Raw genomic sequence first — 25314 nt, 5'->3', positions numbered from 1 at the left:
TCAAACTAGAACGATGGTGTCCTTAACAATGGATTTAGAAAATTTCATACAAAAAAATTTCTTGATTTTTTGGAGAAGCAGAGTCAAGTGTATTGAATTTCAACACGTTCTAATGTTGGTTTATCTACGCAATTTCAGTTTTGGTGGTTTATTTGATATTGGGTTTGTAGTACTTATGGGAGCTCGATGGCAAGCAAGCCCCGCAAGGGATTGGAATTAAATCAGGGCAGGGTTAAAAATGGAAGAAAATGAGCGGAACTTGGAAAAATGACGGAAAAAGTAAAAAATCCCGATATGATAGTATCCAAAAATAGCTTACCATTCTTTGGTCGCTTTCTTGGTTCATCTTAAAAACATAGACACCCGGGTCCGAAAATCGGAACGCAAAAAGAGTCGAGTTGGTTTTGATGAGTTGATGTTGTTCTGCTAGATCGCTGAAAGCACCAAAGTCAAAATTCGGATTCGTATTGTAAAGATTCTTTTCATCGTAGATTGGATAATTATCATTAGAGACGCCAAATAGGATGGCTTCATTGAATCGGAGACAGGTTGTTGGGTTGTTGATTCCCTGGACCGTGATGGTCGGTGTGTTGGAGACGGCGCGACGACGCCGACGTGAAGTGCCGGAACCTCCGCCGTTTTGTTGTGTATTATCATCTTGCGAGAAGGTGTTTTGATTTAAGAGGTTTTCCATTTCGTCAATGGGCGGGCGGTAAGCTCCTAAGAAGCTTTGTCCTGAAAAGGATGATGGAGTTTTAAATAGGGGTTTAGAAAAAAAAGTAAACAAATTCGAGCCTTGTATATTTTTCAGTTTAAAGACCAACTTTAAAGTGTTGTAGGAATTCACAATAGGTATTTATTAGAGTCTTTTCTACACTTATATCTGCCTACCTCTTGAAGACATCTTTATTCCCTTTCTCAGTATCCCTGAAAAGTGAGTTGAGTCTTAATCCGAGAAGTGAAAAACGAACCTAAACGACGGCACATTATTTCTAAGGAAAAGAATGGTGACGGAAATTGAATTTGTTACCTTCAGTTGACACGAAGAAGAAAGGATGTACAGAACCATCCAATTTTTCACATTTGTCGGTCGAGAAAACATTGGCGAAGTTCGGGTTTCCAAGAAGATTTGTGAAATTTCTCTCAACCTGGGAAGAAAAGGAAAGTGAAAGTTTTCAAAATATGTTAAAGTGCAAAAAAAAAAAGATATCATATAAGATGAGCAGAGTTTTTTTTAGAGTTTTAGAGTTTTTTGAAGAATTAATTCACTGTACTTTCCTTGATGAGACTGAGTTAGAATACGAAAATCAATTTAAGGTTTAAAATGATCGCAAGCTATCATAATAAAGTTCATCGCCTTAGCAGATCTTCAGGTATAATTAATTTATTTCAGAAATAGTCAGAGTCAATGGATGGAAAATGGATTTCACACAACAAATTAGCACATATTTTTTAAATTTATGTGAATTCTGCAGAATTTTGAGACGGAAATGCCTTTATTTCACTGAGACGGAAATCCGTCTGTAAAAAAATACTAATGAAATAACTTACCACCGTCCCATCTTCATACGTCATACGTAGCATCAACGGATCAGAGCAAACGTACGAGAGAGTATTACGTTGCGTCAAACGACACGGCCGGTCACAGATACGTGCTAAATCGTCAACTTGACATTTACATAGACCAAGTTCACGGTCAAAGCCAACACGTAAACCGTTACCACAAACCTGTGAAGAAAAGAAAAACATTCATGAATAACGTATAATCCTAAATGTCACCCAAAAGTTTCGTTAAAAACACAATTTAAAGTATCTCCTACTATTCGCTTACACAGCAGTTTTAAACAAAAAAAAAAGAACTGCTTTCCCTCTTCCAACACCGTGCGAGCACAAATTTTAAGAAATCTTTTTGTTTATTCTGCTTTGTCAGCGTAGATTAAGAGGCGCGCCTCTTTTCTTTATATCATAAAATGAATATCTTTTAAGCTGAAACAATAATTTTTGACAATAAAGATCCAAATCCGTAGCCTATACTAGGACACCACGGCTTTTTTTCTACGCAGTAACGAAACGAGATGAAAAATATCGGTTTTTGTTGAGGTGTTCGCTACCGAATCCAATAGGCATTTAATTATAAAATAATGGAAGGCAAATTCTTTGGCGATCCAGTCACTGGTGATCTCTTTAGTGGAATAAAACAATCAAAGATAACCAAAACAATGTTTAATTTCAATGAAAACAAAAACCACCAATATCTTACCCCATCACAATACGTATTCCACATTTCTTCGGTGTAGCACCGCCCATCGGCCGGGTTACGCCACTCTCCTTCGCCGCAAATATCATACTGCTGACGTACGCAATCTTGGAAACGTCCATCCAATAACTCATAACCACTCTCACAACGACATTTGAAATCCGATGGCTGTCGATGAGAGTAAAAGGTAAATTATACAAAAAAAAATTAACAAATGGTAAGAAAAATCTGATGTGCATTTACAGTCAATCAAATTAGATGATAGAAGCATGGCTACAAATCTATTCCCCAGATACTATTTCTGTACATGACAAATTACAGTTTTTTCTTAAAATATTTGCTGGACTGGTTATGTACATAACTTTGGAAATAGATCTCACGTCGTAAATGAGCATTAACAGTTGAGTCTCTATAACTAGAACCTTCGCACAGGGAACAAGAGTTTGTTCGAGTTAAAGAAATTTCGATTTATGGAGTAAGGTATAGGGCATTGTTAACTGAAGGGACGAGAAAACTTGTTCGAATTGACAGGACGTTCGAGTTGTGGAGGTTTGAATTGAAGAGAGACTTCCATTTTTAAAAGATTTATTGAAACTTACCATGAAAACTTTATGTAATCCGTTACAACGACATTTATCTTGGCCTGGGAATGGTTGACTAGCCTGGCCACCACAATGGAAACATTTAGTCTGAGCAATCAAATGGTTGAAATGATCGACTTCACATAAAGTACAGTTTGAAAGATGTGAGGCGTAATGTTCACTATTGTATGTTGCATTTGGACATGCCCTGGGTACGATGTCACCGGACAGGCAATAATAACCGGGCGGGCATGGGTATGAGTTGGTCTTGGACACTCCGAATTCGGTATTGTTCAAAGCAGGTTCGTCAGTTGTTGCACCTGAAGAACAAATTGAATTTTCCAGAATATTAAAATTGAAACTTTAACTGTAATCAAACAACTGTTCCAACAAGTTAAAACTGGTCCTAGCTAAAGTGGGCCATTTGATAAACTATAATCTCAAGTAATTCTAAATACAAAAGGTATATGTGGTAAGCGACAGAAAAGGGACGTGAAAATGTCATTGGATAAACCTTTGTCATTGTCCTTACCTGTCAGACAAACTACTCCAGCACGGCATTTCTCGCACGAGCTTCGGTCGCTAACTGCACCATAAGTACCAGGCTTGCACTGTTCACAGGTATCGTTGAAGGAGAAATGATTTGTTCCTTTGATCTCTTGATAACCTGGGAAATAGATGTAAGAGTTTGAATAATGTAACTTCCTAAAACATATTATCAAAACTCTGGAATATCAAAGAGCTTCAGGCTTTGGTTACCACTATAAGATTGAAATTTTAATTCTTCCCTTCTGTTCCCAGCCGGCACACAACGTCAAAACAACGTCCATGTGACATTCATAACGTCCAAATAACGTTATTTGAACGTTAAAATAACGTTGTGTGCCAGCTGGGTTACCTTTAGGCCCGGGGGGGGCACTGGGTTTGCGGACTGACGGTATGTGCGGGCCAAAAATTGGCTTTTAAAATTGCACCCTTACAGTGCAGCAAAAATCAGTGAAAATCATACCCTTAGAGTGCATTTTCCCCCAAATTTTCGATCCCTTTCGTGCAAAAAATGGTCAAAATTCTAGCATTTTTGGTCAAAATATCTAGATTTTTCAAGAATTTTCTGAAATTTCTACCCTTACAGTGCATCTCTAGTTTTTCCGACCCTTACAGTGCATTTGAGGTGCCTTGAAAAAGACACCCTTAGTGCCCGCACATACCCGTCGGTCCTTTTGCCCAGCTGCCCCCCCCGGGCCTTTAGGCAAGTTTTCTACAACGAAAATCTTATCCAACGAAAAGTCTCATCCCTTTTAGGTAAATCATAAAGACCTTAAAAATTAGAAAGATTTTTTTAAAGACGCAGAAACTTCACAAGATTCATGGTGGCCAAGATGGTGGCCAAGATGGTGGCCGATATTATGTGATAGGACTCTATTGGTCAAACACCTACCTAACGGGCAAACAGTAGGGATAACTGCTCCAGCTTGACTCAAAGTGCAATCGTCATTTCCCGGACAGTAATGACCTGTCGGACATGGAATCTTGTCTGCTGTTGCATTTGGACAATAGAAACCACTCGGACACGGGATTTTGGTTTGAGCTTCGGGACAGTAGAAACCGGCCTCGCACCATTCAGGTTGGATCGTTCCTAAAAAGAGAGAGTCGAATAAAGTAAATTATTATAAGAGTGACCTTCTTCAAATAGTGTTGGTGTATTCTAGGTCTCAAATGTTGAAGTAATATGGTTTTATGGTGTCAAACAGCATTTTTTCTCCCAGGTTCCCCAAGTAAAAATTACTTTCTTTAATTAATTTTGTAAAACTTTTTTTCAAAACTCCATCTTCTGTATATCCATTTCAAAAAAATCTCAAAGACAATTTTCAAAGACACATACTTGTTGCCTTATCCCGCTTATTCCAAACCAACCGTCTATAAGATGGTGCTCAACAGTATAAAGCTTCAGAGAATTTAAAGAAGATCGATTTAGATTAGAAGTAGGTTTAGATTAGTGCTAAAATATAGATGAAAGAAAATAGTTACCTTTTGGACAATAAGTGCCGTTCGTGCACGGATAAGAAACGTCGGAACCGTTGTATGGACAGTAGTGTCCAGCCGGGCATGGATCACAATCTTCAACAACTCTTGATCCTGTTTCGTTCTTGTACGTACCGGGTGGACACATCTGCGGTTTAAGGATACCTTCGTTACAGTAATGTGCTACTGGACATGGATTTTGTGAATAGTCAGCAGTTCCTGTAAAAATGGATGGATACAGAGGTTCGAAAACAAAGTATTTGAAGTTCATCCTTATAATAATCTGACCATCAAGTCAGCAAAGTCTATTATTGAGACTAACACAATAAAGGACATTAACTCAAGTACGGATTTTTTTTCAGATGTATTTATGAAAAGCATGAGATTAGTCATAGGTAAATAGATAGACAAACAAATGTGAAACTTTCAACAAATTGCGTTGCGTATGCAAAGGATTGTTAGTTATTCCAGCCACTATGCCTTTGACTGTTTAAGGGAAATGTAAACAGGGTCTTACCTTCTCCTTTACACCAAAAGCCGGCAGGGCACGGTTTACACCACGACTCATCTGATGCTTTCGTTTCATTGTTATACGTTCCTTCGCGACACGGCTGACGGGTGATATTGAAAGGACAGTAATAACCACGCTCGCAGGGTTGCGGTACCGTACTATCAAGAGTACATACAAATCCAGCGGGGCAACGTTGACAATCATTTATACTAGACATACCCTCGCTGTTGATCACCAAGCCTTTGGGACATTGTCGTTTATCGAGTGCACCGGGTGGACAATAGTATCCGATCGGGCAAATGATTCCCCGAACTCCGTCATTCGGATTCGGGATATCACTTCCTTGATAACATAAATATCCACCGGAACAGTTAGTAGCCGGGACACCATTTTGACAGAATGATCCTGCCGGACACGGATTACATTGGTCCGGCCGAGACAATCCGTTCGTGTTTGTATCGGTGTAGGTTCCGTTAGGACAAGATACAGGAGCGATGGTTGCATTTGGACAGAAACTATGTGACGGACATGGAATTGGAAATGATGTATTTCCCGGACAGAATTTACCTTCCGGACACGGCAAACAATACCAAAGACCATCAGAGGTTTGATATGTTCCGGGCGGGCATCCTAACGGAGTTGAAGTTCCGTTACCACAAAAATGACCTGCGGGACAGACATAAGATGAGGGTTCGGATGTTCTTGTTTTCGCATCTTCGGGACAATAGAATCCTTGTAGACAAACACCGGTAGGAGTAGTCAGACCTGGCGATCCGCAAAATTTACCAGGATCGCAAGGTAGACAGTCATCCACTGTGGCTGCTCCAGGATCCTTCCGCATCGTGCCTGGTGGACACAATGTAGCATTTACAGTACCATTAACACAATATTTTCCAACAGGGCAAGGAACATTAACACCGTCGTTCGGCGTTGGAATTTTAGCTCCCGAACGACATAGATATCCACCGTAACAGGGCCCGTTCGGTGAGCTTCGACCTAATTCGGCACAATATTGTCCGGCCGGGCAAGGCAGACAGTCCGATTCGGATGTTTGGTTCATTAACGGATTATACGTTCCGATCGGGCATTGGATACCAGTATTAGTATCTGTTCCGTTTGGACAATAATTTCCTTCCGGACATGGTGACGGATCGATAGTTCCGTATCCCGGACATACGTAACCTTGACGACAGGATAAACATTGGCCAAGACCTTGAATGGGAGCGTAAGTTCCAGGTTCGCAAGGCTGTTCTTTGAGAGTTCCGGCAATACAGAAATGACCAACTGGACACATGTAGCCACCGACACTCGAGTTGACCGGTTTGGGTGTAATAGCACCTGAAAAATAGAAAAAGTAAAGTAACAGAGTCTCCATCTATTTTTCTCTGAATCCTTTCTGGTAACAAAAATCCTCATTAATTCATCACGTCTCTTTAACTTGAATTTCTCATAACTTCGAACAAATCAAAGTACCCCTTTATTTTAGTGTTTGAGTAATGGAGACTCGACTTAATCAAAGTTTTAATTTTGGTTTATAACTAGCATATACCACATTATTTGGTGAAATCAAAGTAAGAGCATGTAGGTGTTCTCCTTGAATCTAATATTGGGGAAAGTTCCTATCAGATTATCTTCAAACAAATGTTCTAAAAGATCTGAAATATTTCACCGATTTTAGATTGATTTTGGTATAAAGAGGAAGCTAAAAGTATTTCAAAATCTTTGAAAAACCTTGATTTTGAATGAAAATGTAACGAAACATACCACTGACACAAACATAACCAGGATCGCAATCTCGTTCTTGTACAGTCGCCCCTGCATTTGGATCACACCATTTACCAGGACTACATGCTTTGCAATCTGTCAAATTCTTATTGCCTGATGGTTGGAAAAGAAATAAAGAGTTAGAGAAATTATTATCTTTAATAGCCAATATGGTATGTAGGGATTTTCATTATTTTTATTATTTAGAAACGAGGCGCGCCTCTTATGCTGCTATTTATTTTCTCAGTAAATACTTAACAGGAACTCTATCATCCCGTATACAAAATTTTAACAAACGCTTTCGTAAATCTAAATCATTAAAGATGGTATACCAAAAATTCAGTTCAAGGCCTAACCTATATGCACTGATCATTACTATACATCATAGGAACGAGTCATTAATAGTTGGTATAAATTAGTATCTAATTATAACTATGTAACACCAACGTTAAATAAATCGGAGAAAAATAATACCTTCAATCTTGGAGAAATAACCCCTCGGACAGGGCGTTGGTCGTTCAGAACCTGTCGGACAATAGTGTCCAATAGTACACAAGTGTTGATTAGGTACAGCTGCACTCCCATTACAATAATAACCAGCTAAACAGAGATCTTCTGGATGAATGAGACCGGTCTGTTGACAATAGTATCTAGAAAATGAAAAAATGAAAAAATGAAGGAAGAATCGAGCTCTCTAGAACTCAACCAAACTCAAATATATATTTAAATATATATTTAAATGCTATCCTTTCGATCGAGTAAATCCCATTAAGAACTCTCTCAGAATCTCCAAAGAGCTCGATTTATTTCGTGCTAGTGCTAGAAAATCATTTCTCCTTAATGGTTTCAAATTCAAAATAGTCATCAATCAAAAAAAGATTTCTTCTTAGTCCATCAAAAGATCTGTAGTAATTTATCAAGATCCATAATTCACTTACTTTGGCGGACATGGATCACAAGCTTGTGCAGTTTGTAGTCCAGTTTGGTTACTCCAGGTACCTGACAAACATGGGTATTCGTTTTCATATCGGGTACCTTTCGGGCAGAAATGCCCCATTGGGCATTCACGACCAGCTAAAGAATCGACAGCCGTTTGAGTGTTATCACAGTAATAGCCAGTAGGGCATTCTTTGCATTCCCAAGAGCCTGTTTGATCCTGATACGTTCCATTCGCGCAACGAGCCGGTTCGAAAGATCCTTCGATACAGTAATGACCTTTAGGGCAACGATATTCTGACGGTGTGAGATCTTTTTGTCCACCTGGGCAGTAGTAACCGGGCGCGCATGGTCCAGACACGGCAGGTAGACCTGTACTGTCACAGTACGATCCTGCGGTACAGTTCGAGCATTGATCTTTGGAAGTCGCGCGTGATCCAGCCAGGAGGGTTCCCATATCACATGGTTGTGGGAGGTCACTACCTTGCTCACAATAGTGGCCTGGGTAACAGTCTTTTTCCTGAGCACTAGCTGAACCATTCGGACAATAATAACCTGCATCACACTCAGCGGTTGGTGCTGGTAAACGTGACGTTTGACAGTAAGAACCGGCGGTGCATTCAGTCATTTTTGATGATTCGATAGGGCAATAAAACCGGGGTTGACATTCGTAAGCTGCGGGTCTCGAAATTTGGTTTCCACCTGGGCAGAAATATCCGGCGTCGCATGAGTTGGTCGGTTTTTCGTTACCGTAACCTTCACAGTATTTACCAGGCGTACAAGAAAGACAAGCTGATGAATTTGTGGTAACTTCATCAGGGTTGAAGGTTCCTGGCGGGCATTGGAACTCGTATGCATGTTTAGTTCCTTGAGGACAGTAATGCCCCACGGGACATCGATTCACTGTATGATCAGAAGTTTCGTTGAGACAGAAATAGCCTGGAGGACATGGTAAACAGGCTGGGAAGCCACTGTTTGGTGTGTATTGACCAGCGGGACAAGCAGTATAGGTTGGACTTGATGTCTCACAATATGAACCAGCGGGGCATTTTCCTCCAACGCTTAGATGTGGAAATGCATTGGGGCAATGTGTTAAATTGGTAAGCTGCGGTGTTGGCGTATCCACGCCGGAGATACAGTAATAGCCGGCCTTACAATCGCCACTTGTGGATGTACTGTTCAACTCGTTACAGAATTTGCCACCGTCGCAAGGTTTGCAGTCACGTTCTACGGTGAGTCCATCTCCTTCGCCGTACGTACCACGTGGGCAGGACCGCCAATCATAACCGGTACCAGCTGGACAATAGAAACCAGGTGGACAGCGATGAATTCCAGAGCGGTTAACACCTAGGAGATAGAATATGAACAAGAAAATATTGTGTTAAAACTCAAAATGTATCAGTGTTGTAAGAACTACCAAATTTAGCCCATTGAAGTTTGAAATCTTAAAAGCAGATGTGTACAGAGGTTCTAATTGAATAATAGTGAATTATATATATGATATTAATAATTACTTAGATTCCGAAGGAAATCATTAAAAAAAATTCATCATTCTCCGGTAATGAAAGACACTTACCGGGTGTTACTGTATCCGGAACGCAATAGAATCCGGGCGGACAAATGCCACACGAAGAAGCCATTCCCGTTTCTGTATATTTTCCTTTCTCACATGATTGTGGTGTTGAACTTTGTGTCGGACAATGCATTGCAGACGGGCAAGGAACCTGAGTTTCCAGCGAACTTCCTTGCGGACAGTAATAGCCCGCTTTACAAGGTCCTGATGGAGAAGTGAGCTTCGTGGTACCGCAATACCAACCAGGATAGCAATCAGTGCAGTCAGATCTTTGTACGACTCCGGTCGAATTAGAGAAAGTACCTTCCGGGCATTCATCCGGATACTCGGTACCACGGAGACAGTAATGCCCCTCCGGACATTCGTACTCAGTCGGCGAAACAGATTTCGAAGGACAATAATAGCCTGGTGAGCACTCTGCCATTGGTCGAACTAGCCCGGTTTCGTTACAAAACCAACCACCTGTACAATTTTGACAATCGTTGACTGATTGACCGAGTGTGGAGGTACGGAAGGTACCGATGGGACATCCAGTTGGCTCTTCAGTTCCTACAGATAAAAAGTGGAAATATTTACTCAAAAGGCTTATCTTCTCGTTGCCCCATGTTGTACACTGCCATGAATCGGAGATACTTAGTAAGTTTATATATCTGTGTTTTTCTGCCATGGAGACGGTTACTTTGTCTAGATACCGAATGACATAAGAACGGAAGGACGACGCTAAATCACACTTTTACCGTCCTCGATATTGCAGGTTAAAAAATGCGGGTTATTCCAAATCGCTTCAGTCAATCCACCGTCCACAAAAGTGCAAACACATAAACTCGCTACTTTAATAAGTATGCATTTTTTGATAAGTCAAATCTTATTTCCGACGAAAATAAAGAACCATATGATATTTCTCATGGTCATGTCACAATTCCGAATTTCCAAGCAAAATACAGCGTTAAGAAAACAATAAGGGTATGAAAAAAACTTCTTATTAACTCAACTGAAATATACTAACTAACCTTCTTCACAATAATGTCCGGGAAAACAGACATCCGCTTGATCACCTAACCGCGGTGTAGTTGTGTTCGCTCCGTAGCGACAATAATATCCAGCAGCACATGGCGTTGATGGTTGAGTAATGCCTTCCTGATCACAAGCGTATCCCGCTGAGCACGGTAAGCAGTCATTTGGATTCTCGCCGTTAGTGATGTTACGGAAAGTGCCGCGGGGGCAGGGGAATTCCGTAGAGTATTTTGTACCGTCCGAACAATAGTGACCGGTAGGGCATGGGTAGATGGCGTAATTGACGACAGGCCCGTACGTTGCGTTACAGTAGAAACCTAAAGAGGTAACATAGAATGATATTATGAATGTATAATAAGTGCTATTTCATTACGTTTTAATAGATTTTTTGTAAATCATAAAAACTTTGTGTGTAGTGTTTATTGAAAAGACTCTCAAATAAACCCATAAATAAAACGACTTTGAAATCCTTATGTGATAAAATTAGTACACAATTTATCCACGCTAATGGTGTATGTAACTTTTTAAAGGCTTTTAACAAGAACAAAACGTTCCATTAAAACTAACCTTTCTGACATGTTTTACATTGCCATTGTCCCGGATCATTTTGATAAGTTCCGGACGGACATTCATAGCGGAAACCATCCTCGCAATAATATCCGGGTTCACATTGATGTTGTGCTTCATTCTCTGCGCGTCCGGTGCAATAGAAACCTTGACGGCAAATACCGGACGGGACGGGCAGCCCGTTTCCATCACAGAATTGACCTGGCGGACAATCTTGACAGTCAGTCATGTTGCTGTGAAAAAGAGTAACAATATCAATTTCTACAATATCAATTTTCCATTTTGAAGGATAAAAGTTGAAATTATAAAAGCTTTAAAAATTATACTATAAGTCTACGAGTCTACGAAGAGAAAGAAAGTCTACTTTTAGCTGATAGACTTCATAAAAGGTTATCCCGCGAAACCTTTATACAAACAACACTCACTAAGATAAAAATCGACAAAGACGAGTATGTACCTGTCAGCGAAAAAGAGTTGCACAATTTGATTTAGAATAGGAGAACTGTTTGTTCGAATTACATGGAAATTCGTAGTAGAGAAGTATTTTATGAGAGTTTTTGAAGAGTTTTTAAATTGTTACTCTTAAGTGGCTACTCAGTCGGTAGAGCATTCGCCTTACAATCTAAGATTTATGGGTTCGATCCCCGGTCACCGCCAACTCAGCGGATGAGTAGCTTAGATTGGGTAAAGTGATCTAAGCGGTAAGTTAGTGGGAGCTGAGAGTAAGTGTGGCGCTCCACCTCAGCATTCGATCTATCAGGTTTAACGCGAATAGAAAAGGGGATAGACTCCCTCACTCTCAGCTCCACCGACAGCCGCCAGATGAATATACTTAGAGTCTATTGTATTTTGAAAAAAGGAAAAAAAGTAACTTACACATTTTCCGTGCTGTTCAGATACGTTCCAATCGGACAAGCTTGTTGTTCTCTAGATCCTCTCGGACAGTAATAACCTTTCGGACAAATGTTACCAGTCGTATTATCAGTAGGGTTGGCTTGACTCGCTTGCAAAGTACAATAATAACCTTCTTTGCATTCAAAAGTTGGTTTAGCGAGACTTTGGCGGTCACAGTAATATCCAGGGGAACACGGTGTTGGCGTTTTGGAGCCGTTTGGACAGAAAAAGCCGATCGGGCAGATCACAGCTGTACCATTTATTGAGCCAGTTGGACAATAATAGCCTTCTTCACATAGAGCTGTTGGACTTGGGTTTCCATATCCCGCACAATATTGACCCGCATCGCAGGATACACATGCAGAACTGTCAATTTGATTGGTTTTGTTGTTATAGGTACCAGGCCAGCATTTATGTTCGTAAGGATGGGTTGTATTCAGGAGACAATAATGACCTGTAGGACAATCATTTCCGATGTAATCTGAAGAGTTCCCGTAGCAAAAATAACCAACCGGGCATGCTTTACATCCGGTACTTCCCGGCTCGTCTTGGTAACTTCCAGGCGGACAATCAAGCGGTAATTCAGAACCTCTTGGACAATATGTACCAGGTTGGCAGAGCCCTCCCTTACCTGAAAAACGGAATTTAAGTAGAAATATAAAGAAAATAAAATCCAAAGTCAAAAATTCACCTTTTGCAGTGATATAAATATTTTTGGTCACTGGATCTAAAAAGAGGTTTGTTAACACGAAAAACCTTCTTTGATGTAAAATGATAATTTTGGAAGTGATAAAAATTCAAATAAACCTTAAAATTTATGCAAGAAAATCGTTTTTACCTGTATGCTCACCAACTCTTGTACAGTTCGGTCCGTACAATGTTGTATTCTCCACTGGGTATGGTCTATCTACACCACGCACACAATAATGTCCACCTGCGCAATCGTCAGTAAAAGTTAAGGCACGGTATTCACTACAATATTTACGAGCAGGGCAATCGAGACATTGCGATAAACTCGATAATCCAGTTTGATTACTATAAGTTCCAGGGACGCAAGGTTTCCAATAGAGACCAGTTCCGGTGGGGCAGTAATGACCGGGCGGGCATTCGGTATAGCCAGAATACGGATCAGCGGTCAGGTTCACAGGCATACAGTAGAATCCTTCAGGACACGGTTGACAGATTGATTGACGAGTAGAGTTTGTAAAGGTTCCAGCTAAACATTCACGAGGTGTCTTGCTTGCTAAATATCACAAAATTTCAAAAAATGGTTTACATCAAGCTTAAATTTAGAAGATTTACAAGGCAAACAAACTTCCAATTCCTTGGGATTCTGGGATTTTATTCCATTATCTTATCGAGTGTTTAAAATGTTTAAACGCGAATGCAATTAAATGATAATTCTATCAAGAAGCACTCCAATTTCAGAGGTAAAGAAAGAAAATTTTACCTGTAGGGCAATGCAATCCAATTGGGCACTCGACAGCATTATTTTGTATACTCTTGACAGGACAATAAAATCCCGCCAGGCAATCACCAGCTGGATAAATCAAACCATCTTGATCACAAAACGATCCCGCATAACAATCTGTACAATTATCAGCGTGCGATAACCGTGTTCTATTTGAGAAAGTTCCTGCGCGGCAAAGTAATGGTGCAGGACTCCCTGCTGGGCAATAAGCTCCCATTGGGCATTCTTTTTCAGTTGCAGATGTAGAACCGTTTGGACAGTAAAAACCTGCTTGGCATACGGTGGTTGTATTGTATAAACCAGGTATATCGCAAAATTGACCTTCAGGGCAATCAGAGCATTGTTCTTCACTTTCCAGCTTCGTGGTACGTCCGAGAGTTCCTTCCGGACACTTTCGAGGCTCATCAGTTCCTTCCGGACAGTAATGACCATGCGGGCAGACATTTGCATCCGGACCTTCTTCTGGAGTTGAAGTCTGGGCGCCAGATTTACAGAAATATCCTGCACTGCACAGTGTTCTTGGATAAACGAGACCAGTTTGTCCACAATAAAAACTACCGAGACACGGAGTACATTCGTCAGATTTTGCGAGTCCAGAGATGTTGTTGAACGTTCCCACGGGACAAGGATATTGATCGGCGCGCTCTGTTCCGTTGAGACAGTAATATCCGGGTGGACATACGGTGTTGATGTACGTAATAACGGGACTATTCGTTGCGTTGCAGTAATAACCAGCTGGACACGTAACACAATCTGGTTTTCCTCTTGAGTCTTGGTAAGTACCAGATCGACATGGCTCCTCGTATCCTTTACCTCCAACGCAGAAATGTCCTTCAGAGCATTCATAAGCGGTTGAAGATTGTTGTCCAGGTGGGCAGTAATAACCTGGGAGACAGTCTCCTACAGGTAGCTCTAATCCAGAATCATTACAAAATTTACCGGCATCACAGAGCGTGCAGTAAGATTCGTTCAACGCTCTTGTGGTGCTCAGATAAGTGCCAGGTTTACAAGCTATCGGTCCTAAATTTCCCTCGGGGCAGTAATAACCAACAGGACACTCGAAGCCAACAATATTATCAGTCGGGTTCGGTATTGTGGAGTTCTTTTTACAATGATATCCAGCCGAACAATTTCCGGATGGAGACGCAAGTTCTTCATTTCCACAAAATTTGCCGATATCACATTCAAAAGGAATGGCTGTTCCAAGAGGGCAATAATACCCTTCTGTGCATCTCCCACCATTAGTTGTCGGTTTCTGATCTTCTGTGCTACCACTACAGTACCAACCTTCAGCACACGGGCCGTCCGGCCGTTCATTTCCTGTTCCGTCACAATAATACCCTTCGGTACATGGCAAACAAGCGGAAGGCGATTTTTGTACGGTATCATTGTTAAAGGTTCCAGCGGGGCACGGATACTGATATTTCTCGGTAGTGTTTCGCAAACAGTAATGACCTTCAGGGCAAGTGTAATTGCTGTAATAAATAGTTCCTTCGGGGCAGTAATACCCTTCTGGACATATCTGACAAGCAGGTTGTCCTATTTCATCGTTGTATGATCCAGCAGCGCATTGAGAAGGTTGTATGGATCCAGTTGGGCAGAAATGACCTCTCGGGCAAATATCGCCGATTCCTTTAAAAGTGCTTCCTAGGAGAAGGCCGTAACGGCATGTATCGTTGGTCGAATTGTATGTGTCCACATATGGTTTGGCCAAAGAAACACCTGAAAACGAAAAGGATAATGAAAATAGTTTAACTTCACTAGGTGAGACTTTTGCAATATTTGAATACAATTTTTCAGATTCATCTTTTATCCGACAGACCTCCTAAAGAAAAGGAGTGTAAAAAGTAAAAAGTGACTTAATGAATATATAATAAACCCTAAAAGAAAATAGAATAGTTTAAATGATTCAAAACAGATGACCATCCTTGCTTCACATTGGCACCCGAGAAAAATATGACAGTCAAATCAAATCTTACCAATTTTGCAATAGTATCCAGCATCGCACGGACCATCAGTTTCCGTCAGAAGAGCTCCGCTACAATAATGACCCGGTGTACATGATTGACATTGTGAAACATCTGACAATCCGGTCTCGTTCGAGAAGGTTCCAGCGGGGCACGGTCTTTGATAAGCACCAGTCTGTTCTGGACAGTAATGACCTCTTGTGCATGGTTTATAAGATATGGACTCGTTCTGTGGGATGCCTAAAAATAGGAACAAAAAGTCCATTCATTAGAGAAAAATTCTTGCTGTTATATGAACCATTTACAAATCAAGGTCTGGCCTCTACATATACCAGCGTATCTTTACTTCTTATGTTACAAATATTAGTACATGTTGTTAGTTTCGTTTAGATTACATACAGTAGTGCAAACATTAAGGGCTTTTAAGGCGTAAGCTAAACCGGCGTTTAGTTATTTCAATTCGATTTTATGTAACTTGGCAACAACACTTCGAAACCAGGTCCGCAATGACTGTATCATTTTATTTTCAAGAAATTTATTTGTAATTTTTAGGTGAAAGTTTAAGCGAAAATAAATACCTTGTCGCCATGTCAACGGTAGACAATACATTCCTGGTAGACATTTCTGACAGATGGCTTGTCCTGTTGCGTTGGTATAGAAACCGGCGATGCAAGGTTGTGGTTCTGAGGACCCAGAGGGACAGTGGAAACCAAAGTCGCAAGTGTGAGGTGCCGGTACCTGACTTCCGGTCGGACAATAGGCTCCAGCTTGGCACGGATTGGTGACGTTACTAAGACCGTCTGTTTCGCAGTAGAAACCTTTGAAAAAACGAAAATGAAAATTATAAAAAATTTCTTTCAATAAAAATAAACATTCCATTCTGAAAACAATGCATCATCTCGAAATTTCTCCCTTCAAGATATTGAGTATTCACACGAAAATATTAGTCGTAATGAGCTGAAATTTGATAAACAATTATATCGATCGAAATGGAAATTTTTCAAAACCAAGATTAAACAAGCGAAATCTTAAATACAACAAAAGATATCAAATATTAAATCTAGCCTTACCTTTAGTGCAGGGCTGACATTGTGAAGAATTAGTTCGTTGTACTTCAGGTTGAAAAGTACCTCTGCTACAAAGCGTTGGGGCGGAGGATCCCGTCTCACAGTAAGCGCCCATCGGGCATGGAACTTGTTGAGCACTTGACGAGCCTTCAGGACAATAGAACCCTGCTTCGCATAACTTGAATTCTTGTTCTAGTCCTGCTTGTGGGCAATAATAGCCAGCCGTACAGTTCTGACATTCGTATTCGTGAGCAAGACCTTTTGAGGTATAGAAAATAAAAGATATAGAGGAAGTTAGCTCTGGTTTATGCCATCCACTATTCGCCTTGCCTATTCTAATTGTGAATTGAAGTGAACATAAAGTGGGCTGTCTAAAGTCAATGCATTGCCTTCTTTAGACGTCAATGCAAAGACTTCGTTAAATCTTTTTCAAGCAAAGATTTTGATTGCCAACGTTCTGTCCACTTTTTGCTTACTCTACCAATTAGAAAAGACATTAAGGTAGAAAGTCGGCCGTCTAAATCGGAGCTTGGTACACCCATCAATAAGGTGATTAGCAACTTCATTCGGCCAAGTAAACTGGAACCCAGTCCTCTTTCTTAGATTTAAACGTGGAAAAAGTCGAGGAAAAAGGTATAACCAAGCATGTTAAAAAAATCAACAGGGAAATTGGTGAGTACAAAGGCAAATATTACTTAAAGTACGGTCTACCCATTTTCATTTTTGATTAATAAAATATTGGAAAACAATATCATTCGGTAAAAGTTGACATCATTTCAATCGATACTCTCTGAAGCTTGTTACTCGATAGACAACAATTTTTATTAGCCTAATCCTTCGACAATGCACCGCGGTCTTTGGAGGTTTCTTTTTAATTTTTTTTCATCAAATTAACATATTTCTATGACAAGTTGAAAAAAATTAAATTTACAAATTTGTAAATTTTATCACCTTCTTGTCATAGAAATATGTTAGTGGATCTCTCTAACTCATCACTTGCTGTATTGATTTGTTCACAAAACAAATAATGATAAAATCATTTTCTCGAAAAATTAAAACTATTCATACCTGTATGATTATTAAATGTTCCTTTAGGACACATTTCTGGTTCTCCAGTTCCTGTCGGACAGAATCTACCTTTCGGACAGACGTTTGCATTTTCACCTTGATCAGGAGTTGCTGACGTGGCATTACGTCGACAGAAATAACGTTCGGAGCATGTGTGGTTGGCTTCACTCATACCTTCGGAAAGACAGAATGTAAAATTGATGGAGGTTGTACTATATACAGAGGAAAGTCCATAACTTGAACACGCACAGGAAACAAAAATTTGTTCGAGTTATGAAGTTATGGAGGTTTATATGGCATTGTCAACGAAAGAAATCATAAAACGGTTAAACCTTTATCTCTCCTTGAACAAAATAAATAAAAGTGTGTAGCATAAAAAGAAAAGCATACCTTCAACTGGACAGTACTTTCCAGGCGGACACTCCTTACAATCACCGAGTTTCGTATTTCCAGGTGTGTCAGAATACGTTCCGGGCGGACAGGCGTTTTCATGGGCGGTTTTGGTGTTATTCGGACAAAAATGACCTGTCGGACAAGGGAAGGTTTTGTAATCGGACATACCCGGGTTCGGACAAAAGAAGCCTTCTAAGCACGGGTAGCATTCACCCAGTCCTTCGATCGGAGCGTAAGTACCGGGTTCACATGGTTGCGCTTTCTCTACACCTTGTCCACAAAAATGACCAATCGGGCAACGCCCACCGTATCCCGTTTCTCGCCCGTCGTAACACGTCCCGTTTCCAGATTCGGTTTCATTCAACGTCTGATTCATTCCGATCGGGTTTGATCTGTCGAGCCCGTACGCACACCAATGTCCGATATCACAATCGCCGGTAAATGTTGTAAGGTTTTGGTAAGCGCAGAATTTTCCGGCCGGACACGGTTTACAGTCTTGAACGCTGTTGTATTGACGTTCTGGACCGTACGTTCCACGAGGGCAAGGTCGCAAATCCTTTCCAGTACCTATGGCAAATTAAAGTAATGTTATTAAAAAATTTCAAATAGTTCAAATATTTCAATCAGATCTTCCGGTACCTATAATTTATTATTAAAACGAGCAAATAAAATTTTCTAAAAATGTTTACTTTAATTTGACTCTCGCTTATCAGAAAAGGTATTTTAACTTGCTCGAATTAAAGAAAGATTTCGATTTTTGAGGGTTTCCCTCTATGACTAAGAATCTGTTCGAAAAGAAGGATTCAAATAATAGAGGTCCGAATAACCAAAAGTCCGTTGAAGCGTTCCGATATTCGTTGTCACGAAATACACTTATCTGAATCTTCTCTAAGGGTAAGTAAGTTCAAAGGGTCAAGAAGTTCAAAGGATCGAGGAAAAAGGGGTAAAACTTAGCCGTAGTATTTCTTATCGAGATTCAACTGTAATTTAAATGAGATAGATTTGCTGGAAGTATAAAAAGATTTGATTCTTTCTAAAAAAATTCTATAAACAATCATACCTGCCGGACAGTAAAATCCTTTCTCGCATTCTACAGGTACACCTGATTGAAGACAATAGAAACCAGCCGGACATAAATCACACTTATGCGCATGCGTATAGTTTGCCATTTCATTGATTGGACATGGGAGTTGATCAGCGGTTCCTCCAGGACAATAATGACCCACTTGACAGAAAAAGGTTGGTGGCTGTTTGAGTGATTGGCCGGGAGGACAGTAGTATCTATATTGAAAAAAGAAAATTTATTTTTTATGTTATTTTACACTCAGCTTTCTTTCAGTTGAAGAGAATTTGGCATTTAGATTTTGTACAAAAAGCTATCGAATAATGATTTGCCTACAACTTGTGCAAATCATTAAACTCTAAATAAATTGAAGAAATATCTATTTTTCACAGTTTTCGCCCAAATCTTTGCATGGGGCTCGAAATTTTTTTAAATATTCAAAAATTTATCTTCGTAAAAGAGCTTTCAAATTCACTCCTTTTCTCCTTCACACGCTGTTCCTCATTCACTTTAGAACTACAGTTGACACTCTCTAATTCGATCTTCAAGGGGAGTTGAATTGAATCATCGAATAAGGGAGCTTATCGAATAAGGGAGCGTTGTTTATGAGAGTTTCTTGTTGACGGGGACTTTAAATTTTATCGAATAAGGGAACCTATCGAATAGTAGAACGTCGAATTAGAGAGCATCAACACTGTACCCTTTTGAAAGAAAGAAAGTGTTCTTTTTCAACTTACCCAGGATCGCATTCACCAGTTGGATAATCGAGTCCATCTCCTTCACAATATTTGCCTCCAGTGCATTGCCAACAATCCGTCAAATTCTTACCATTGGTTGTATTCCTGTATGTACCTGCCGGACATAACTCAGGCTCATAGGTGCCCGATATGCAATAACGGCCGGGTGGGCATGGCTTTTCATTTGCTACTTGGGCACCTGTGTCGCAATAGTATCCAGGCCAACAGGGGCCGGCTGTTTCTTTCATAGCCAGTTCATCACAATATTCACCTTTGGTGCAATTCTTACACTGATCCACAGATTGAAGCTTGGTTTCATTACTGAAAGTACCACGTGGACAGGGTTCCGGCTCATCTGTACCCTCACCACAGTAATAACCAGCCGGACATGGTCCTGCATTTGTTTTGTTAAACGTTCCAACGGTACATAGACATTCCGGACAACTGCAATTTGTCATGTTTAAGATCTCGGACACTCCAAGAGGTGTGTAGATTTCCGGCGTTGAAACGTAAGCACCGCTTCGGCAATAATAACCTGAAAAAGGGAAAAATAAATAGAAAAGTATTCTTTTTGGGTAATCTTCTCACATTTGGTTTTCGAGGAGCTAACTCAAAAGAAAGAATATTCATTTTAAATCTCTTTCAAAAAAATTAAACTTTTGAATTTATCAACTTAAAATTGTCTTTCCAACGAGGTAATTTTAATCATATATGTTTTCTTCAAGAGCGACTGAGTGAGTGTAAATGGAGCTGGGAGGCTTTCCACTATGGAAACGATGGAATTGGTGATAGATTCTTAACACATATAATAGCGGAAAGACTTTAACATTATTTACCAAACCCAAGCAAAATTATACCTGGACTGCATTTCTTAGAAAAAGTTGTTTGTCCTTCTTCATCGCAATAAAAGCCACCTTCACATGGAGTACATTGTTCAACCGTTTGTAAGCCTGTTTTATTGTTGTATGTACCGCGCGGGCATTTATGTTCGTTCGCGTAGCGTGTACCATTGGGACAATACATTCCTTCAGGACAGATGGTGGAGTTGTAATGAACGATTGGTCCGTTTTGATCATCGCAATAGTATCCAGCTGGACAGACCTGTGTTTGTTGAGACGATAGTAAATAAACCATTAGACTTCCAAATATATTGGCGAACAATATGTTTTGCAGAACGTAATGTACAAAGGAACTTTCCTTATGTAAACGACCCCCATATATTATTGGAATATTGCAAATCGAGCTGGTAATATGTTTCAAATACTTCTTCAATATAGTGAGCACCTGACATTACATTGACAGCACTCCCCGATTTCCTGACAATATATTGTTTAGTGTATGTAGCCTTTTAAGGGCATGAGAAAATACATCCGTGATGATGATTTACACCGCAATAAAGCCATAAGTGCCTAAACGATATTTTGATCATTTTTCTTTGTAAAGTTCGGATATCTAAGATATTTTTTAAGCTGTAAAAGGTAAGAGACAAGCTAAATTTCTTGTAAGAGTGAATAACACCAAATTTCAAATAACTAAGATAGAAGATTTTTTTTTTCAGTTTACCTTGCAATTTTCTTGTTGTCTTTCATCTTGGTAAAAACCGGATGCGCATGATTTCCCGACCGGCGATCCCCGAGGGCAATAATGACCAACAAGGCATCGGTAAGTGGGCGGTTCCGCTCTCAGTTGTCCTTCGGGACAGTAAAATCCCGGATCACAAAGATCGGTCGGGTTCGGGTTACCGTAACCGGAACAATAACTACCTTCCGTGCACGGAATACAATCTTCAAGCTTGGTATTGTTAGTGGCGTTTGAGTACGTACCAGGCGGACATAAAGTGTAGTTGTGACTTCCTTCCAGGCAATAAGCACCTTGTGGACACGGATTCCCGGTCACGTTATCATTCGGTTGAGGTGATCTTGATCCGGACCAACAGTAAAAACCAGCGGAACAGTTGGCAAACGGCTCATGCAAACCTTGGTTCGGACAGTATTTTCCGGGGTCACATTTGATGGGTTTCGGTGAGCCTCTTGGACAATAACTACCAGCAGGACATATGCCTCCTTGACTAGGATCTGAAGGTGTCGGCGATACAGATCCTAATGTGCAGTAGTAGCCAGCTTCGCATGAACCGTTGACTACAGATTGACCTAAGCACAGATAACCAAAAATGAAATCAGATGGACGAAGAACTTTAGAGAGCTAAAGATGGTTTGGAGATACAGTTTACACTCTCTAATTCCACATTCTAAAATTCGATACGCTCCATTGTTCCATAGTCATCGCCAACAAGAAACTCTCATAAACGACGCTCTAATATTTGATACACTAGAAATCGGATTAGGGTATAAGATCCGTCATTTTGGAAAGAATGCTAAGAGTATAAGGAGAACTAATGCAGCAATTTCTCATGCTTTGAAAATCTCTTACCATAATAACTCACCGTGAATTTAAAATAACAAATTAAAATGAATACCTTGTTTATCGCAGAAGTATCCAGGTGTACAGTTCACACAATTTTCTATGGAACTTTGTTCTACCAAGCTATTAAACGTCCCCTCAGGACATGCGTTCTGGTAACCAAACTTCGTTCCCGCACCACACCAATATCCTTGCGGACAGGGTAACGGATAAGTGCTGTTTTCCGGACAATACCAACCGGGCGGACAAACTTTACATTGCGCTTGTTGTGAGATGTTGTTATATGTTCCAGCTTCGCAGGGAACAGGCCAAGAGCTTCCAGCAGGACAGTGCGTGCCAGGTGGACATATCCCACCATAGGTATCGTTTGGTTGCTTCATCGGAGAGCCTTTCAAGCAATAGAAACCAGGATCGCAATCACCACTCGTGGTAGTCTGGGTACCAGTTTCACAGTATTGTCCAGCCAAGCATAAATCGCATTCATCGACCGATTTCAAACGATCTTTACCGGCAGGTGAATAACGTCCGGGCGGACACGGTGACGGTTGATAAGATCCTTCAGGGCAGTAAAACCCACCGGTCGGACACTTCCCGAAATTGCTGTTCGGGTCATCGGTGGGTTGACTTGAGGAGGCGCCCTCTTTACACCAATATCCAGCTTCACATAAACCACTGTCGTTAGTTAAGGCTACTTTTCCACAGAAACGCCTTCCAGGGCATTTAGTACAACCTTCAACTTTACTTAACATAGGTGATGCACCGTATGTTCCTAACGGACATGGTTGTTTGACACCGAGAAACTCCGGACTATCCCCTTGATGACAATAGTATCCTTGTTCACATGGTACAGGATATTCAGGGCTGTTCAAACATTCGAAACGTTCGGAGCACACTGTACATTCCCAAGAACCAGTACCGTTTGCATAATACCCTGAAAAAAATCGAAAGTGTGTAAATATGTCGATGGGTTTAAAATTTTGATTAAAAGGTTGGAATTAAGTACACATATGAACAAGTGAATCAAGTTGACAAAGCTTAGGATATTTGATATAAAATTAACGTTGGTAAAAAAATATCGAAAATATTCATGTTTATATAACGTTATATGAACGCTAAGATGACGTTGTGTACCATTGTAGTAGTCAGAAATAATTCACTTCCCTGTAACCGTATTTTGATTTTTTCACGCTGGAAAAAGGACTAAAAATTCAATCTCGTACCCAGAGCCACTTGCAGCACTTTTTGATCTCACTGATGGACGTGATGTAACCCTTAAAATCGAACTAAGGGACTGGGTTCGAGTTTGTCCAAACTTACCATTTTGGCAGTCTCTAGGTACAGATGTTCCACCAGGACAATATTTACCAAGAGGGCATATACCGCCGATCGTACCGTTGTTCGGTTTAGCTAGCCTGTTTCCTCTTTTACAAAAGTAGCCTGGATCGCATTCACCAGTGGGCTCTGTGTTGTTCAAACCTGCACAATATTTTCCATCATCGCACAGTCTACAGTCTGATGGTGATTTCCCGCCACTGATACCACTGAAAACGAGAGAATTATTCAGGTTAGTATTTAGAGGTACTTTTTAATGAGTAAGTAAGTTCGCAACCGCAGTGAAGGGCGACCTGGTTTTCTCACAAATCTCGGATTGAAAAAAAAAATTCATCATGCACATCTCAGAAACTAAAAAAGTGTCAAATTCAATCCATCATAAAACAAGTAATACTTTAATGGACCTACCTATTTATAAAACGAATAATTAGAATTTAATGGAAGTAATGTATAATTTTGGGCATTGCCATTTTACATCATTGTGCGAAAAATCATGAAAATCTGTCGAGTATAAGTTGAAAAAATCAGTTGTGTTGAAGTTTTTACAAGATGCTCACATAATTGGTTATTCAAAACAATAGAGATGACACGTTTTTTAGAAAAATATAATAAATGTTTTTGTTTGAATAGTTAACGACCAATGCAATGACAAAAATTCTTGTAAAATGTTCAACTTGACCCGAAAAAATGAAGGAAACCGTTTTACGCCGGTTTTCGCCTGTTCCGGCGATTTCTAAGGAGTTCCGGATTCAAAGGATGATTTTTTTGGAAATCAAACAATGCTAAGTTTTGGGCATCATCATAAAGAACATTTTTCTGTAAAGAAACAATTAAATAAGTTGAAAAAATGTGACGGAAATGTGAAAAAAACGACGATTTCCGGCACATTTCCGGTTCTACAGACCGGAAAAAAAAATTTTTCGACAAACGGTTTTCGACACCTTTTCGGCAGTACTAATGTGCATCTATGTGCAAAAAATCGCAAAAAACTAATGAGAAAATCTCGAGGAAAATCTCAAAAAACCGCTTTTTTCGGGACATTTCCGGTTCTAGCGGCCGGAAAAATTTCTTTTTCGAAAATTGGGCTCTGTCACATTTTGGGCATTGCCATTTTACATCATTGTGCAAAAAAAATCATGAAAATCTGTGGAGTATAAGTTGAAAAATGAAGGAAAACCGTTTTTACGCCGGTTTTCGGCTGTTCCGGCGATTTTTAAGGAGTTCCGGATTCAAAGGATGATTTTTTTGGAAATCAAACGATGCTAAGTTTTGGGCATCATCATAAAGAACATTTTTCTGTAAAGAAACAATTAAATAAGTTGAAAAAATGTGACGGAAATGTGAAAAAACGACGATTTCCGGCACATTTCCGGTTCTACAGACCGGAAAAAATTTTTTTTCGGCAAACGGTTTTCGACACCTTTTCGGCAGTACTAATGTGCATCTATGTGCAAAAAATCGCAAAAAACTAATGATAAAATCTCGAGAAAATCTCAAAAAACCGCTTTTTTCGGGACATTTCCGGTTCTACCGGCCGGAAAAATTTTTTTTTCGAAAATCGGGCTCCGTCACATTCGAGGGTTTATAGTAATGCACCTTTGTGCAAAAAATCAGAAAAATTGAATGAGCCAATCTCGAGAAAAGTTGGTAACTAACGAACGAACTAACTAACTAAC

The 25314-nt window shown here is 40.1% G+C and overlaps 1 protein-coding gene across 1 annotated transcript in view; it reads right to left on the bottom strand.

The window, feature by feature from the left end:
- The window catches only part of LOC136818193 (uncharacterized), a 56217-nt gene that overhangs the window by 17979 nt on the left and 12924 nt on the right, over window positions 1–25314 (bottom strand). Inside the window, 29 exon segments of the mRNA XM_067074589.1 lie at window positions 320–735; window positions 1031–1148; window positions 1552–1728; window positions 2261–2425; window positions 2857–3158; window positions 3371–3505; window positions 4277–4474; window positions 4867–5079; window positions 5378–6709; window positions 7136–7249; window positions 7610–7785; window positions 8074–9418; window positions 9648–10193; window positions 10655–10975; window positions 11226–11458; window positions 12102–12750; window positions 12958–13362; window positions 13570–15312; window positions 15570–15797; window positions 16136–16375; window positions 16628–16882; window positions 17693–17866; window positions 18083–18652; window positions 19146–19366; window positions 19886–20420; window positions 20743–20986; window positions 21449–22035; window positions 22362–23237; window positions 23624–23847. Of these exon segments, the coding sequence (XP_066930690.1) occupies window positions 320–735; window positions 1031–1148; window positions 1552–1728; window positions 2261–2425; window positions 2857–3158; window positions 3371–3505; window positions 4277–4474; window positions 4867–5079; window positions 5378–6709; window positions 7136–7249; window positions 7610–7785; window positions 8074–9418; window positions 9648–10193; window positions 10655–10975; window positions 11226–11458; window positions 12102–12750; window positions 12958–13362; window positions 13570–15312; window positions 15570–15797; window positions 16136–16375; window positions 16628–16882; window positions 17693–17866; window positions 18083–18652; window positions 19146–19366; window positions 19886–20420; window positions 20743–20986; window positions 21449–22035; window positions 22362–23237; window positions 23624–23847 (12742 nt within the window).

Source organism: Clytia hemisphaerica, unplaced genomic scaffold, assembly GCF_902728285.1.
Source record: "Clytia hemisphaerica strain Z4C2 unplaced genomic scaffold, Clytia hemisphaerica genome assembly, whole genome shotgun sequence".
NCBI classification, from domain to species: domain Eukaryota; kingdom Metazoa; phylum Cnidaria; class Hydrozoa; order Leptothecata; family Clytiidae; genus Clytia; species Clytia hemisphaerica.
This window is presented reverse-complemented; position numbering and strand designations above follow the sequence as displayed.